Raw genomic sequence first — 15,061 nt, forward strand, 5'->3', positions numbered from 1 at the left:
GAATAATGATGCAGTTATATTCCTACATTGGTCTGATGAATTATTGGACAACTAAAACAAATCTAAGTTTGACTTTTTGCTGTTATTACTAAACTCGGTGACAGAACACACAATATACAAAATTATAAGTATAAAAATAATATATTTTTTGATGACAATATGAAAGGCTGAGATGCTATGTCTCAACAACTATCTGTCACAGTATGATACAAGAAGCTATAGTATGTTTAGAAACACAAATGTGCAAAATACCTTTGTTACACAAATAATTAGAAGAGCAGATTAACTCAGTAGTTCAAAATGCTATCTTCAGAAATATATACAAGTTTTCACTGTTGTCATGATGTTGAGGAATGACAATTTGATTCAGTAGGCTATCAGTGGGGTAACTTTAAATTCAGGGAGATGACCATTCTATAAAATAAAATTGTTTTCAAACCTGTACTACATTTGATTCTATTAATACTTCAGACAAATAAAGCTGAAACCAAGCACTAATCCTTGCTTCCTAGCTGTTTCTATAAAATTTGAAGAAACAATTTTTTTCACAATAGTTAAAATATTCCTGATAATTGCGACATTCGATACAAATTTTATCTGGAATGTGAGACAAATGTGTATTCTGGGACCGTTTCAAATAAACTCGAAGGATTGCTCATCTTAACAATTTCACAATAAAATATTCCATCAATTAGATTTTATTTACATTTCAGTTTGTTTTGTCCACTGGATGGCCGAGTAGATAAACTACTAAGCACGTTCGTAAAGTCGGAGTTATTCATAAAGTACAAATTCCACTCAGCACATGGTCAATAGTGATGAGGTTCCAAACGAAACTCACGAAGAAACATTGTAAACCAAAACAGTGATCAGCAATACTGATGTTTCTAAATCAGTATACTTCATTTACTCTAGTATATTTATACAGTATAAATTATAGATTAAATGGTAAAATGATACAATAGCTAGCTGGCCACGTTAAGTAACCTAAGAAAAATATTTCGGATAAGAATACACTAGCGACATTTACAACTTCGATTTTAAAAACAGCTACTCTGTTGAAAACGAATCGAATACCGATTCACCGTTACAATGTCTGGCGAAAGAAAGAACGATAACGTCATTAACTGGTTTGTCACAATCTCCCAACACCCCATGAAGTAGTTCACAGCCCCGAAATTGGACGTGATGGGGATCGAGGCCCTTTTGGACAAGAGGTCTATCTGCTCAGGATGGAGGAGTGGGTATTGAGGCAAGGACTCTCTTATCAGGCTGCAATTTGAAAAAAACTGTAATAACTTATAAATTATCAGTCGTCCGTCCGTTGTCTGTCCTAGCTTAATCTCGAGAACGTAGTTAGATTTATGAAAGTCGAGACTAGAAATGGAAAGTTTAGGAACAGGAAGCCCCGATTAACTATATACAAATTAATTATAACTATAGCCGGCCCTACCATAGGGCAAACGGAGCAGCCGCTCCAGACGCTAAGTCCTAGGGGCGCCTCAGTTATAAAGAAAATTAAAGGGTATAAATTAGGGGCAACGAAGGGATACGCCATAATAGGATTTCGCTCCATCCTAAAACTTGCCTCGGGCCGGCACTGATTATAACAACACACCTGAATTTTTTGCCAAGCATAAATTATTTTATTCTCAAACGTTTTCAACCCACTTATTATAGGCCGTCTTCAGGCTTACGATTACCGTTCCAAAATGGAACGCAACATTTTTCGAATACGTTTCATTTTAAATTTAAAAGATTTTTACAATAATTGTGTACAGTATATTAAATAAATGAAAAAATAAATCAATACAATAAATAAATAAATAACAGTAAATAAAATAAATTGAATAGCATAAATAAATAACACAATAACAAGGCTAAGTACATGATAGAAAAAAGCGTGAGGATTAAAAACCCTTAAAGCTTGTAGTTGTTATACTTAGCCTTGTTATTGTGTTATTTATTTATGCTATTCAATTTATTTTATTTACTGTTATTTATTTATTTATTGTATCGATTTATTTTTTCATTTATTTAATATACTGTACACAATTATTGTAAAAATCTTTTAAATTTAAAATGAAACGTATTCGAAAAATGTTGCGTTCCATTTTGGAACGGTAATCGTAAGCCTGAAGACGGCCTATAATAAGTGGGTTGAAAACGTTTGAGAATAAAATAATTTATGCTTGGCAAAAAATTCAGGTGTGTTGTTATAATCAGTGCCGGCCCGAGGCAAGTTTTAGGATGGAGCGAAATCCTATTATGGCGTATCCCTTCGTTGCCCCTAATTTATACCCTTTAATTTTCTTTATAACTGAGGCGCCCCTAGGACTTAGCGTCTGGAGCGGCTGCTCCGTTTGCCCTATGGTAGGGCCGGCTATAGTTATAATTAATTTGTATATAGTTAATCGGGGCTTCCTGTTCCTAAACTTTCCATTTCTAGTCTCGACTTTCATAAATCTAACTACGTTCTCGAGATTAAGCTAGGACAGACAACGGACGGACGACTGATAATTTATAAGTTATTACAGTTTTTTTCAAATTGCAGCCTGATAAGAGAGTCCTTGCCTCAATACCCACTCCTCCATCCTGAGCAGATAGACCTCTTGTCCAAAAGGGCCTCGATCCCCATCACGTCCAATTTCGGGGCTGTGAACTACTTCATGGGGTGTTGGGAGATTGTGACAAACCAGTTAATGACGTTATCGTTCTTTCTTTCGCCAGACATTGTAACGGTGAATCGGTATTCGATTCGTTTTCAACAGAGTAGCTGTTTTTAAAATCGAAGTTGTAAATGTCGCTAGTGTATTCTTATCCGAAATATTTTTCTTAGGTTACTTAACGTGGCCAGCTAGCTATTGTATCATTTTACCATTTAATCTATAATTTATACTGTATAAATATACTAGAGTAAATGAAGTATACTGATTTAGAAACATCAGTATTGCTGATCACTGTTTTGGTTTACAATGTTTCTTCGTGAGTTTCGTTTGGAACCTCATCACTATTGACCATGTGCTGAGTGGAATTTGTACTTTATGAATAACTCCGACTTTACGAACGTGCTTAGTAGTTTATCTACTCGGCCATCCAGTGGACAAAACAAACTGAAATGTAAATAAAATCTAATTGATGGAATATTTTATTGTGAAATTGTTAAGATGAGCAATCCTTCGAGTTTATTTGAAACGGTCCCAGAATACACATTTGTCTCACATTCCAGATAAAATTTGTATCGAATGTCGCAATTATCAGGAATATTTTAACTATTGTGAAAAAAATTGTTTCTTCAAATTTTATAGAAACAGCTAGGAAGCAAGGATTAGTGCTTGGTTTCAGCTTTATTTGTCTGAAGTATTAATAGAATCAAATGTAGTACAGGTTTGAAAACAATTTTATTTTATAGAATGGTCATCTCCCTGAATTTAAAGTTACCCCACTGATAGCCTACTGAATCAAATTGTCATTCCTCAACATCATGACAACAGTGAAAACTTGTATATATTTCTGAAGATAGCATTTTGAACTACTGAGTTAATCTGCTCTTCTAATTATTTGTGTAACAAAGGTATTTTGCACATTTGTGTTTCTAAACATACTATAGCTTCTTGTATCATACTGTGACAGATAGTTGTTGAGACATAGCATCTCAGCCTTTCATATTGTCATCAAAAAATATATTATTTTTATACTTATAATTTTGTATATTGTGTGTTCTGTCACCGAGTTTAGTAATAACAGCAAAAAGTCAAACTTAGATTTGTTTTAGTTGTCCAATAATTCATCAGACCAATGTAGGAATATAACTGCATCATTATTCATGCTATTTACCAGCAAGATATATTGTTAAATCCATTGATCCATTCTGACTCCAAACATACTAAAAATGCCATATAGGTGAAAAAGATTTCAATTATCCAAGTAAGAATGAAACCAGAATAATCCTAAGTGGAAGTGCAACACAAATTCACATCTACATTGAGTAGTCAGAATGGATCTGAATAAAATTTATACATAAGAAAATTAAAACCATGGCTAGTGAGAATCACATCTAAAGGCCTTCTTTCACCTCTAGAAAGCAAGCAAATATGAAAATGGCAAGTGACCATGAAAGTGTCAATGTTTTTACAACAGCAGCAAGCAAATGAGTGAAGGGATCGTGTGTCATGTCATCATGCAGTAGTGATTGTAAAGATGGCACAGTAGGAGGGATAAGCATGCTGCAAATTCACTCAATCTGTTTGGACTGGTTTAGCAGCTAAGTATCAACTCTGCAATATCATTTGCTCCCTCATTCTTCATTACAACTATGAACAACTGTATTACAAATATATTGATCAAACTTTGAGTGCTATTCATTCATTTTCTCACTTACTTGACACTGGAAGTATAAATGCTAAGAACAATTAATGAGAAAGTAATGTGCAAAATATTGTTACATATCTTCAAAAATTATTTTCTAGAATATGAAATGTAAGAATCAATTGGTTGTTTGGATTGCATATGATACAAATGAAATCAAACACAGATTGTATATTTTAGATCCATAAAATTTTATTTACATAATAACCATCATATATTATATAAGTTCTGTTTTACACAATAAGAATATGGAAAAATATTGTTACCTACATGTATTCACAAGTGAATACAAAATTTTAACATAAATTTACTTAATAATTAAAGAAGACAATAAGTTTACTGACTGAAATTACGTTAATTTTTTGATACTTTTGACATCCTGTTTGATCCTGATATCTGTACTATTAACACACTGCAACAAGCCATCAATTTTCTCCATTTGATTCGTTTGCTCTATTCCAACTTCAACTGCAAGTGACTTTAATTGCGAAATGGCTGCATTTAATTCTTCTAATTCACCCCTAGTCATTGTCTTTATAACCTGTTTGTCTGTTTCTTTGTTACACGGATTCCATGTTGTTATGGGGCTGCAACTTTCACCTATAAAATATATTATTAATCACATTAAATGTTATTGGATTAATCATGTTATTGGAAATCTTCACTTTATACCTTTAAAAAATACTAACTTGGGGATTTATTCCATGGAAAAACATTATCAGAAAACTTAAGTCTGTCTGAGAAAAGACTGATTAATCTTGTTCGAATTTCTAACAAAGAAGGACATTTTATCATAAAATTTGAAGTGTCTTCATCCTCGTAACATATCTGCAATTCCCAACTTGAAATAATCTGTTAATGTATCAAAACATATATAAAATTTGAAACAAATACAAAATTTGAATTTAATTAAATACCTGTATATAGTTAACATCATCTTTGTTAAAGTATTTGATGAGTTTAAATTTATCATTGTATAATTTTAAACCATTATTACATTTTTCTAAGATTCCACTCAACCATATATTTTGATTAGGAGAATATTTATCAAGACAATATACAACAGGATACTGATTAAGCTTCGCATCTGCGATTTCCTGTTTTTTTTTACAACTGGAAGATTGACTCTGATTCAGACCAAAGGTCCAACTCATCAGCCCCAGTAATTTTTCAGCAATGGTAAGATCCGAATTGATTTTGTCAATGATGTCTGCAGCATGATCAAGTTGTTTTCCTTGATGATTTAATGTCAGTGCAGTTGCTGCTAATGTCTTTTCAGATTCTTGAGCAAGCCTCAGTAAATCTTTTCCAAGTTCAGACTTCCCTCCTTTCACTAGCTGCAACTTACTTTCAGAATATCTTCCACAAATAGCATTATGATTCCAAAAAAGATACAAAACATTAAACACTGAATCTCTATTATAAAAAGATGCAAACCAATGATTGGTATTTCCAGAAGTTATCACTATGGAACCAAATATGAATGAAGAATTCTTGCGTTGTATCAAACTGATGTCATCTAAAAGCATTTCAAGACATAAATGATTGTCTTTTACTTCATTTTCATAAAATTCTAATCTGTCTTCTTTTAAAATTAATACACCATTGTTCCACTTTCGGATTTTTGAATTATAGTATGAAGATGATGTTTGTAGTATGTACGACTGTTCTTGATCTTCATCCATTCTTTAGTTACATCTGAAAATATCAAAATTTATAACATTATTGTTAAATTATTGTAGAATATAGTAAAAATTAAAATAGACTATATCTCCCATAGAAATTAAGTTATACTATTGTACAGACTACTAGACAGCCCAAAGAGCAATTATTTGTAACAAAATACCATACAGGAATGCTAGTAACAACAGAATAATCTCCTATTTTTTGTAAAAAAATTAAACTTATCAAATCAATCTACATACGTAAATATAGGATTGCCCAAAAATTGGTTAATCATGATACATTTTTAAGATTATTTCAAAAATCAGTTAAAACTGGTTTGAGAGGGCTACTTATTTGTGATCAATCACTTCAATGGAATTGCTGGATTATTTTAAGACTGCATGTTATTATTTATAATATTAATAAATACATCTTGGTAACCCTGAAGACTTGTTAAAAATCTATAAGATTCACAGACAGCTAAGCATGTATATTGTTACATACTACAAACTCTTCGTAATATTTATATTAATTAGCATTTAAAGTAGTTTTTTTTAATATTTGTATATAAATATCTTGATATTTTGTGCATTAATTAAAGAAGGTATTAGTTTATATATATAATACAGTATTAATTAAATTTTCTAAAATAATTTTTAAAACATAAAAGATTTCAAATTTTATTTATATATTCTGTAATGCCCAAATGCAGTGGCAGAACTACAATGGCATAAAGTGGTTCACATGGAAAATATCAAAATTTATAACCTTAAACCAGAACCTGAGGCCAATAGGCCCCAAACATCTAAAAGTCTATGATTCTGAATGAAATTGTTGATCATAGGTCAGGTGATTTTTCAGTCAAGGGCTAAAGGCCATTTTTGGAGAAGCAAGTCCTATCTTTTGTAGTGGAGGGTGGAGTTGAGAGGAGAATTTTGACTTGCATTGGAATTCTAAACAGTACAAAGTGAAATTGTTTCATCTCCAAATAAATTTAAATCTGTTTACAGTGACTGTTTTAAACTCTAATAGACATAATTATAAGAAAACTCATTACAAAAACATCAGTAGTAGCATATTGTGAATCTCACCATAACCAAAGACTCAGACATTCTAATCGCTATGAAAAACTCTAAAACTTTCAACCCAGATTTGACTTTGGAGTCATAGAGTAGCTGTTCAATTAGACTTTGCCATTGGAAGCAAATCACCAATTGAAACTAGCATTATATATACATTTATTGCATAAACAGGATATAATATATTTAAGAAATTATAATTTGAAAGCTTGTTTTTCTTTAACTTGATATACTAAAAATTGCTAAGGATTTTTAGCACTGCAATTTCCACATCAAAAACTAAATAGAAATGCATGGCAAAAACACTTTCAGAGAAAAGACTGAATTCAATGAAAAAATAACAAAACACATATTGAAATTCAATTACCTAAGGACTTTGATAGCAGAAAAAGAGGACATATGACAGGCAAAATATAGAAATGTAATAGAATTAGGATAAAAAAAATTATTTCTTTTAGAAACAAATGTCAGCTTAAAATAACAATTGCGTAATAGCATTTCTAAAGCCATTCTCTCAAATCATATTAACAAGGATGAAGAACGGATGTCTATGCCTGAAAATGGCCCATTAACTGGGTTGAAAACACTAGCATGTCTTCAACTTCATCCACTGTTAAAGGGTGATAGAGACTCCAGAAAAATTGGAACTACCCACGATATTTCCGAGACACTCCATCAGACTAGACTAAAACTAGACTTTCAATAAAGCATAGATAGTGGGAGCAAAATTAAGAGATTAACCAGCATAACGTAGTATAGTGCATAAAGACCTACGTAATTACCTAAAAGTAACTCCTACTCATTAAAACACGTTTTTGTTTACGCAATATGAAAAATAATAAATTATTTCGAACATGACATTCTACTTATTAAAAATTTATTACTATTCGTTGAGTTAAGTGATCGAATCATCAAAATAATACATTCGATTTCTCTACATGTGACTAACTGTAAGCTAAATAAATACTTTATAAATACTAAACACATTGTTTACCTGCTTTTGCGTTAACGATACGCCCTCTGGGTTTTTTTTAAAACTTTACAGAAATAAAAAAATTAACATTTTAATATTTTACTAAAAATTTCAAATGAAAATTATAATTTTTTATAATTATTTAAAAATAAATTTCAGTATAAATTAAACTTCTTCACTTAGAACTGTTTCAAATAATACTTACCAGAATAACGAGATGAAAAGGAAAAAAGTGGCAACGTTACGTTATCGTTGCGCCCGCTAGAGATTTAAAAAAATTTACAAAAATAATTTTTAAAATTATGAATTTAATTTTTTATTAAAATGTTAAATAAAAATATAAGTTGCATTTTTTATTTATTAAAAAATTAAAGTAAAATATTAATTCATGTTGTTAATATAATACATTTAGAATTTTTAAAAAATCCTATTAAAATATTCAAAGTAAAGTTTTAAAATAAAGAATTTCGAAACGTTTAAACGTCTGTATACATTAAAAGTTTAATCAATTACAGTTAGAATTTAATTTTATTATTTTAGAGAAACCTTAAAACGCGCGACAGTCTATAATTGGATTGAGGAATTATATTTGTAGCTTCGCATACGGCAAAGTGTATAGATTCGTCACGGAAATGTTACGTATAAACAACTATATTCATCGCATCCGTACGTTTTGTGTGGATTGGATATCTGTTATGTCAACATTTTTGACATTTCTGTACTTTTTCGAATTGTTTTTCGGCATCAAAACAATCACCAAAAGCTACGAGCAATGGAAGGACATGGGAGAGGAAAGGACATCCGTTAAATTTTTTGTTGGTATTTTATTAATTTTAACATCTACCGGATTTACCAATCTCGCATCTCTTAATTGGGAATATAAAAGAGGAAGAAGTTCGGCGTGGTGTTACGTTTTTCATCTTTTTCAACTTGGTATTCTATGGAGAAGAAGCGCTGTTAGAAATGGCTGTGAATGGCAATTAGATTCTCAACTTCTCGCCACTGTTAAGTTTATATATTCCTATTTTCATACAGTTCCTCTGGTGATGTTTCAAATGCATGACATTTTAATGGGCGAAACGCAATCTGTAGGAATGATTATTGTTATTTTTGAACTGTTATGTATCGTTATCTCTACTGTGGTTTGTTGTTGGTTCTACGGAATTGCTCTTAGTAATGAGGTTTGCAAGTCTAACGATCAGAACTGCGGCGCTACATTTTTCATTCCTATATATAATCAATTTAAAGATGGAGATGGAGCAGATAATAAACCTGAAGAAAAGATGATAAATGAAACTAAAGCAAAAGAAGTATTTGTCAGATATTTGATGTTTACGCAAATGTTTTGCTTTCTTCTAGGGAAATTAATAGCCTTTGCAACTTTCATCGTTATTTCGGGAGTGTATTCGGTTCTAATTTTTGGTATTCATTTCTTTGCAAATATTGCTTATTTAAAACAACAAATGCCGTATTTAGTACCAGAATCCATAAATGGACACAAAAAATGGGCTAGGTTTTGCTACTTAAGCTACCTCCTCCTTTTTGATTGGCATTTCAATAGAGATCCGAACACTGCATTCAATCTCTGTACAGATATTCGCGAAGGAGTCAGTTATTATATTATATCTGTTCTTGAAGTTATAATTATAACTGCTATCAAATTCTGTATTCATTCTAATTTAAATTCTGCTTCAAATGGGTCATTTAACTTACTAGTTATCGGAACAGTTTTAGTAGTAACTTCAGTTTCTAGTCAGATAATGTTAGTTTTATATTTACAAGGTACAAAAGAATCAAAGGCTTTATGGTTTGAGAATATCTTCAGCTTTCCAGTAATAAGTAAGAAACATTTGAAAGGAAAATTCTGTCGTACAAGGAAAACTTCTTTCCCTACTCCCACGATTTCGACGGTTGGCAGAACTCTTAATGAAGAAATTCCTAGTTTATCTAAGAATACAATCGCTAGTAACAGTTATTTGGATTTTAAGGATTTAGAAGATAATTTTCTTCCTCATACAGAAAATACAGAGGGATCTGATCAATCAGTTTCTCATTTTTCAAACGTAAATCAAGCGGAGAAGCCATTTGAAATAATTCATCAAGAATTTAATATGCTTAAATGCAACGATAAAGAAATTACTATATTTAATTGTGACGATAAAGTTAACTCAAAAATAAATTTTCATTCGTTATCACCCAATAAAGAATGTTCTGGTTTAGAGACTGGAGGAACCATTAAAAATTCTGCAGATGACGAATGGTGCTTTAATAGAAACCTTTCATTTTCGTGGCCACATAAAAATGGAGCAAAATCTCAACTGAAAACATCACAAAAACTTAGCAGCTCCTTTCAAAATATCAATTGTCAAGATCAATACATTTCATCTATGATTACTAATGTACAAGAAGATTCTTCGTTAAACGAAGAATACTTTTCGCCTCTTCATTCAGCTTCTGAAACTCCAAAAAAAGAGTCTTCAACTCTTCAAGATGTGGAAGATTATATTTAACCATTAATGAAGTCTTTCTGTCTTAGTTTTCATTATTTGTTTATGAAGTATTTTTGTAAAAAATATACTTTTTAACATTTGAGTCGTTACAAGTTTATAATCGTCTCTATAATCAATTATATAGTAACCCAGGAGTCGCCAAAGTGGTCGATGCAACATCATTGGGAGGTCGATGCGGCTAGGGGGGTCGATGCGGCTAAGGGGTCACAACCTTTTTTTTTGCCCATACACATACACTTGTAATAAAACTTTACGGTGGGGGTCAATGTGAGGCTTTGGAAAGTGGTTGGGGGTCGATGGTTAAAAAAGTTTGGCGACCCCTGCAGTAACCAGTTAAACAATTGCTGAGTAAAAAACATAATAAAGCATCAAAATCTGTTAAATATTAAGAGATAAAAACTTTTGTTTCAGTTGAATTTCTTTATAAACACGAATGTGGCGGACTTCAGGTTGCAAACCTTTAAATGTGAATGCACTATTTCTGTCAACAGCGTAAATATCTCGTATATGAAAGAAGAAAATTTAGAAAATGTAGTTTATGTGCAATTGTTTGTTTCCTCGAGCATATGAGGGAAATTTACTTAGAAGAATTTCTATTATCCATTAATCACAAAGTTATGTAATTTTACTTTGCGAGATACGATATTGTATTTGGCTGTATATATTTTATTTATTCTTTGTTATTAATAATAAAATATAAGCTATGTGAAACATTTATATTTAACATGAAAACGTCTAATCAGGGACGAATCCTGACCAAAATTTTTGGGCATGCTGAAAGTTATAATAAGTATAATAGGCCTATCTCTAGCACTAAACAATAGACAAAATGTTATTTGATGTGAATAAAATGTTCATATTTGGGATTATTTTTTGATATTAAAATATAGTAGTATTTAGCTTTTTGCTTTGTTCAAAATTATGCTTATATTATGCATATTAACTATAGCTCGTATATTGATTTGTCATTAGGTATAAGTCATGTTCTCGTAACAATTTATGAATACTTTAATGTCAAGTATGGTATTATTTAACTAAATTGTTGCCTAAATCCAATATCATATGATGAAGTTTAAGAAATAGTTTAGGTAAATAAGTATTTGATTGATTTTGAATTTATTCCTAATGTTTTTGTGCCAGGCTTTTCAATACAATATTCGTTAAAGTTTCTCTCCTTGACAATTTCTAAACAATACAAATTATTAACATAGATATACATGTGTAGCTTTCCATGTACAGTATACCTCACAGGGTCTTCCTTAGGATATTTTGTGAGAAAAATTTGACAGTAGTGCAGGAATATCTTCAACTTTTTTGTCTTAGAGATATTATACCTATTAAAATTTTTTTAAAACTCTTTCCGCCCTGTGGGCACTAGAAGGCCTCTTTTAGTAAGCCCATTACGGGTTCGGCCAGGTCCTCACTGGGGTGGTGAGGGACGGGACCCGACATATCCGGACGGATCACTCCCCGAAAAATTTCTGGGGATTTTTCGACCCGTTCGGATTCGATTCCGGGCTGTAAGCTGTCACCTTGACCGCTCGGCCATTCGGCCACCAAACGTGGCTCGTATCGTGGAAGGTTACCTTCAGCAACAAACAATTTAATGCAAGGAGTGGCCAGCTCGATCTCAGGACCTGAATCGCTTTGAGCATGTCTGGGATGCTCTAGGGAGACGTATTGTTGCTCTCAATCCTCATCCTCATACTTTCCAGACTTAGAGCAGCTTTACAATAGCTCTCACTTTCTACCGACCTCGGAGATAATTTATAATTGACATATAAGATAAGATAATATAATTGATTTTAAAATACCGCATAATTGACAGCATTACGCATCTCTGTATGTGCTGTATTGCTGCTTGGGGTGATCACACTCCATATTGAAGATACTGTACTTTTCCTATACCAAACTGACACATCCAATTTGTCAATTTCATACATGTGCTAATTACTATAACATCATAATTTTCCTGTAATTTGTTTTCATGGTTTTTTTTTTACACCTTACTATGCGTCGTACACTTTTTTCTCAGGCTCATTAAAATCAGCATGTAACTTTTTGAGTTAACGCGATTTTTGGGATTGTTTCTTAATATTTTGAAACCAAGTATTTAATAAATATGTGGTTGAACTTTTTATTTGGTAAAAGTTTCTGTAGAATGTTTGTTAACAATAATGCAATTATTTTAAATTAGTATTTTATTGTTTTTCTAAAACATTTATTGCTGATTAGTGGTGTTATTTTCACATTTAGATTTTATAACCGAAAATTTTACTAATCGAATGGTTACCAAACCCCGAACAAAACCGGTACCTATTGAACCAGTTGCCGGCTCTTTTTAGATCGGATATAGCGAACCGGAATAGAAACTGTAGAGAGGAACTAAACCAAATTTTCTTGCTGATTGAACTTCTGCGAAAAACTGAATGTATCTATGACTGAAACAAACAACACCTTTATTTCCCGTAAATTAATGTTTTCTGGAATAAATCAGTTTTATTGTATTAATAACTATAACCAAAAAATATATCGAATGAGGTTATCAGACTAAATTTTTGTTAAAGTAATATATTTATATTATTTAATTTACCCTCGAAACGAGATCTGGCAACACTAAGCAATCAATTCAACCAGTGGCGGATGACTCATCGAGGCGAAGGTGTTGATTTTTTTCCTGTGTACAAAACTTGATTAAATGAATCATTATTAACCAAAATATATTAAATTTCGATATTAATAATTAATTTATAACACCATAATAAGTATTAAGGTACGTGTTTTTGTATAATTTAATTATATAAAGTGCGTTATTCGATAAATCGATTTAAAAGTCTTGGCTTAAGTTTATTTTGACAAACTTTGTAATATTTATGGTGTTTTCTCCCTTTAAGAAACGCTGTAGATTAGTTTAGAATCAAGTAAATCTTCTTAGTTACTTGAATAAATAAGCTATTTGATTAAAGTAAATAATGCGCAATAAATTGTAATGTAATTTCAATCAGTTAAATCATGTCTATTTCATAATGACGTTTTGCTTGTTAATTACACAATTACATTCTTAATTGTGATTAAAGTATTTCAAATATACTTAAATTTCTTAATCTTAATTAAAAATTCGTTGATAATCAGTCTGCATTTTGTTAAATGATGATAAAGAGAGTTGCACAATGACTGATGCTTATTAAATATGTGATATACTTTATTATTAACTCATTTAAGTAAGATAATGCAATTTAATATATAATATATAGAATTTTTTTAAGTGTTGAACTATATGTATATGCTCATAATTGCACAATGAATAGTTAAAAAGTTCTATACGTGAAGCTGTGTCCAGAGGAATTAGACTTAATTATTTTTGGGAATGCTGAAATTTCGGTATTCGATGGTAATACACTTGTGGCACATTCCGAGTCATATGATACTTAATTACATTGGCTGCTAGTCTCTTAGGCACTCTCAGTTTGATGTTCAAATGTACAGTGTAAATGTCTTGTTGCTATTGGATATCGAAATAGTTGACACTATGCCTCCAGTCGCCCAGTTAGAGGATATATTGACATATTTGAATCATATATGGACCTAGTATAGAATGCCCATCTAGGTCTGAACTTCATTAGTTTTGAGGCATTTTGAAAGCAAAATTTTTAACTTTGCCTTACAACAGTTAAAGATTCTAGAACAGTATCAGCAACTCCTTTAATTATTTTCATACATTAGAATGGAAGATAATATATGGAATTAGATATACATTTATGTAAAGAATATGAGAACATAATAGATAACTAATAACTAGTATGCATAGAGATCTTGTGGCCACTATACATATAAATATATATAAATATATTACTGGCAAATGACAAAATTGCTATCAAATACTGTTTGTTAGTATAAAATGCATTTAAATTAAAATATCATTGAAATAATTATATCAAAACTAGAATATTTTTGCCTTTATTTGCTGTTTAATTGTTTTTAAATCAATATTATGGAATAAGAGAATTATTTTGAATAAATTTATAATTAAAATGATAATGATTCGTATGCATGATTTGAAGGTGTCGTGATTCATGTTCTAATGAATAAAGACAAAAGTATTCCTATTTTATTTACAGATAGATACATACATATGTTTTATATTATTGAACTATTTTATAGTTCAATAATATAAATCATGTAGCTTATTTATATAATGATAAATTTTCCAAAGAATATATTTTAAATGTGTGTAACAATATATTTTTGAATATGTTAAAAATTAAAGATTGATTATTTTTAAGGAAATGTTTGAAGTCTCCATATAAATAGTAATGTTTTTTATATATTAATGCTTATAAGTAAAATAATTATTTTGAATCTGCATTTTGAATTATTAATATTTCAGAATTAATTTTTAATTGAATCAGGGTATAAAATGACATATGAAGTTATATCATTTGACATTAATTTTTTTCTATATTTAT

The 15,061-nt window shown here is 30.7% G+C and overlaps 1 protein-coding gene across 5 annotated transcripts; it reads right to left on the reverse strand.

The window, feature by feature from the left end:
• Nucleotides 1-4,072: 4,072 nt before the first annotated feature.
• On the reverse strand, nt 4,073-8,337 carry LOC111615987 (synaptosomal-associated protein 47-like). Of its 5 annotated transcripts, none has more exons than XM_023357429.1 (4): nt 7,895-8,081; nt 5,286-6,066; nt 5,058-5,196; nt 4,073-4,968 (listed from the first exon to the last, which is right to left on the reverse strand). In XM_023357429.1, the coding sequence occupies exons 2-4, from the start codon at nt 6,051-6,053 to the stop codon at nt 4,718-4,720; spliced, it is 1,158 nt and encodes a 385-aa protein (XP_023213197.1). In that variant the 5' UTR covers nt 6,054-6,066; nt 7,895-8,081; the 3' UTR covers nt 4,073-4,717. The 5 variants fall into 5 exon arrangements, with proteins under 5 accessions (XP_023213197.1, XP_023213196.1, XP_023213194.1 ...); XM_023357428.1 differs by lacking the exon at nt 7,895-8,081 and adding an exon at nt 8,291-8,337 and having other exon boundaries at nt 4,076-4,968; nt 5,058-5,220; XM_023357426.1 differs by lacking the exon at nt 7,895-8,081 and adding an exon at nt 8,107-8,250 and having other exon boundaries at nt 4,076-4,968; nt 5,058-5,220.
• Nucleotides 8,338-15,061: the final 6,724 nt, after the last annotated feature.

The sequence above is a fragment of the Centruroides sculpturatus genome, unplaced genomic scaffold, assembly GCF_000671375.1.
Source record: "Centruroides sculpturatus isolate CEXI.00-Female unplaced genomic scaffold, Cexi_2.0 scaffold2881, whole genome shotgun sequence".
Classification (NCBI taxonomy): domain Eukaryota; kingdom Metazoa; phylum Arthropoda; class Arachnida; order Scorpiones; family Buthidae; genus Centruroides; species Centruroides sculpturatus.

Excerpts from the sequence above, each read along its gene's own strand:
- LOC111615987 (XM_023357428.1), bottom strand. The coding sequence starts at position 6,053 with ATGGATGAAGATCAAGAACAGTCGTACATACTACAAACATCATCTTCA. Across the intron at positions 5,221-5,285 it reads ATGATGTTAACTATATACAG|ATTATTTCAAGTTGGGAATT; the intron begins GTATTTAATTAA and ends ATACATTAACAG. Across the intron at positions 4,969-5,057 it reads TCCATGGAATAAATCCCCAA|GTGAAAGTTGCAGCCCCATA; the intron begins GTTAGTATTTTT and ends TATATTTTATAG.